The 2,119-nt window shown below is 38.1% G+C and overlaps 1 protein-coding gene across 1 annotated transcript; it reads right to left on the reverse strand.

The window, feature by feature from the left end:
- Nucleotides 1–1,893, reverse strand: LOC126883670 (E3 SUMO-protein ligase KIAA1586-like). Its single transcript, XM_050649328.1, has one exon. The coding sequence runs from the start codon at nt 1,891–1,893 to the stop codon at nt 1–3; it is 1,893 nt and encodes a 630-aa protein (XP_050505285.1).
- Between the last annotated feature and the right edge of the window lie 226 nt (nt 1,894–2,119).

The raw sequence follows: 2,119 nt of genomic DNA on the forward strand, positions 1-2,119 counted from the left end.
TCAAAGTAAGTGCCAAAATGCATCCTTCTTTGCGTTCTTTTTTGGGTTTTCTGCAACTCTTGTCCTGGAATCGTCTGCAGACCGGTGGCTCCTCAGCCATTTAGTGACGTACGTCTCAGGCTGCCATTCTTGGAGAGGTGGACCTTGGATTTTTATGAACATCAATGATGATACATGAGCAACAGTCAAAGCGTTTCTTGATGGTGTAACCATATTGTTCATACAACTGAAACCCCGTTCACAATCAGCTGAGCTGCAAGGTATTATTTTAGTGCAGTTTAACAGTTCTTGCAATCCATCAGGCACTTGTCGGCTGTTGTCCAAATAGTCTCTGTAGGCAGAGACAGCTTTGTTGACGTTCAATTTAAATCTCTTGCACAGTTGCTCTACTTGAGTTTGACCAAAACTTGGTGGAATGCAGGTTGGCCAATACTCAGGTTCTAATACTTTAAAAGAGTTTATAAGATCTTCATATTGGGCTTCCCCATCAAATGTGGTGACAAACATTCTTTGCTTTAGGTTATTTATAACACTAGAAATAAGTTGCTGTCCATTGAACGATACAATTTTTGGATTAGTTTTTAACACAACTGATGCAAAATTTCCTTCTTTTATGGCGATTTGTGCTTCCAGAACTTTCGTGCCTGGCTTCTCCTTTAAGTGCTCTAAATATCTTACGGATCTGTTTATCAGTTTGTCTGCATACACAATAGAAGTGTTTCTATTCTCTAAGCTCTCTGATAACAAAGCCAATTCAGCAAGAATGTCAAACATAAAGGCCAAGTTTAGTAGAAAACTCTGAGATGTTAGCCTATTTAATAAACCACTATATTTGCTTTTTTCAGTCGATGTTCTGTCAGGATCGTTTATGGCTTTAGAGAAATGGTTTGCCAAAGCTTGAAAGCCAAACCACACAGCCGAAACGGTACGAAAGCTACTGGCTACCCATCTTGTGCTCAACACTCTTCCGATTTTGTTCATCTGAATGTCAAGTTCTTGTGCACAGTCTTTTAACTCACGCTTGTTTTTTGGAGAGGCGCTGTACAGCGAGTACAGTTTGTCCATAAATATCTGGAAATGATTCACTCCGGCCACTTCGCTGACTGCGTCCCCAATAGCCAATTCCAATCTGTGATTTAAACAGTGCCAAACGATTATATCAGGGTACAAAGTTGAAAACCTCTTTGCCACTCCTGAGTGTTTCCCTAACATAACACTAGCCCCGTCACTTGTGAAAGAAACTAAGTTCTGTTTTAAATAACCATTGTCAAACCCATATTGTTCAAGGCACTTAAGTATACTGTTAAAAACAGATTCGGCCCTTTGATCAGGAAGTTCAACTAGATCTAAGAACAAAATGTTAGGGGACTTTTCTTTACTTATTTCACACTTCAAATAAATTATGAGTACTGACTTTGAACTTATGCTGGTGGATTCATCAATAATGATAGAAATTTTCCCAGAAACTTCCTTAACCTTATTCAATATTCTTAACTTCATCTCTTTTGATATATGATCAATAATTTCTACAGCACTGTATCTTGAATGAAGGACTACACCGATATCTACTCCATTTAGTTTTTGAAGTTCTAATAAACCGAAATGATCGTTATATGGTCGGTCGTTCTTAGCTATGTAGTAAGCTGACCTAAAAATAGCTTTAGTTGATTCCATGTGAGCTGTATTTGCAGAATCAACTAATTGCGTAATAGGATTTTTATGAGAGGATTCAACAATGGCCTGAGCAGTACTATGTGCTTTGGACTGTTTGTGCTCTATAATTTTTTTTCTAAGTGATTTGAGCTGGTTAGTTCGGTTTGAGCCGTAACAGCTAACTTGAAATGTGCGCCACTCATGACTTAAAGAAACGTGTTCTTTCTTAAAAGCACCCATAGTTGTGACTTCAAAACAAACTTTGGAGCCTAATTTACCTTCTTTGCAATCTATTTAAGGATAAGTTTCCTTCTTACGAGTCCACATCTCTTCTGTCCAAACGTCAGGCCAAACAACATTGGATTTATCTTGCTTGGTTCCTTTAGGTAGGCCTAACGTGTTTAGTTCACGTTTCACCGACGCACTAAAAAATGAGGTTAAAGTTTTTTGTTTAGGTTTAGAGTTA

The sequence above is a fragment of the Diabrotica virgifera genome, chromosome 4 (genome assembly GCF_917563875.1).
Source record: "Diabrotica virgifera virgifera chromosome 4, PGI_DIABVI_V3a".
Classification (NCBI taxonomy): Eukaryota; Metazoa; Arthropoda; class Insecta; order Coleoptera; family Chrysomelidae; genus Diabrotica; species Diabrotica virgifera.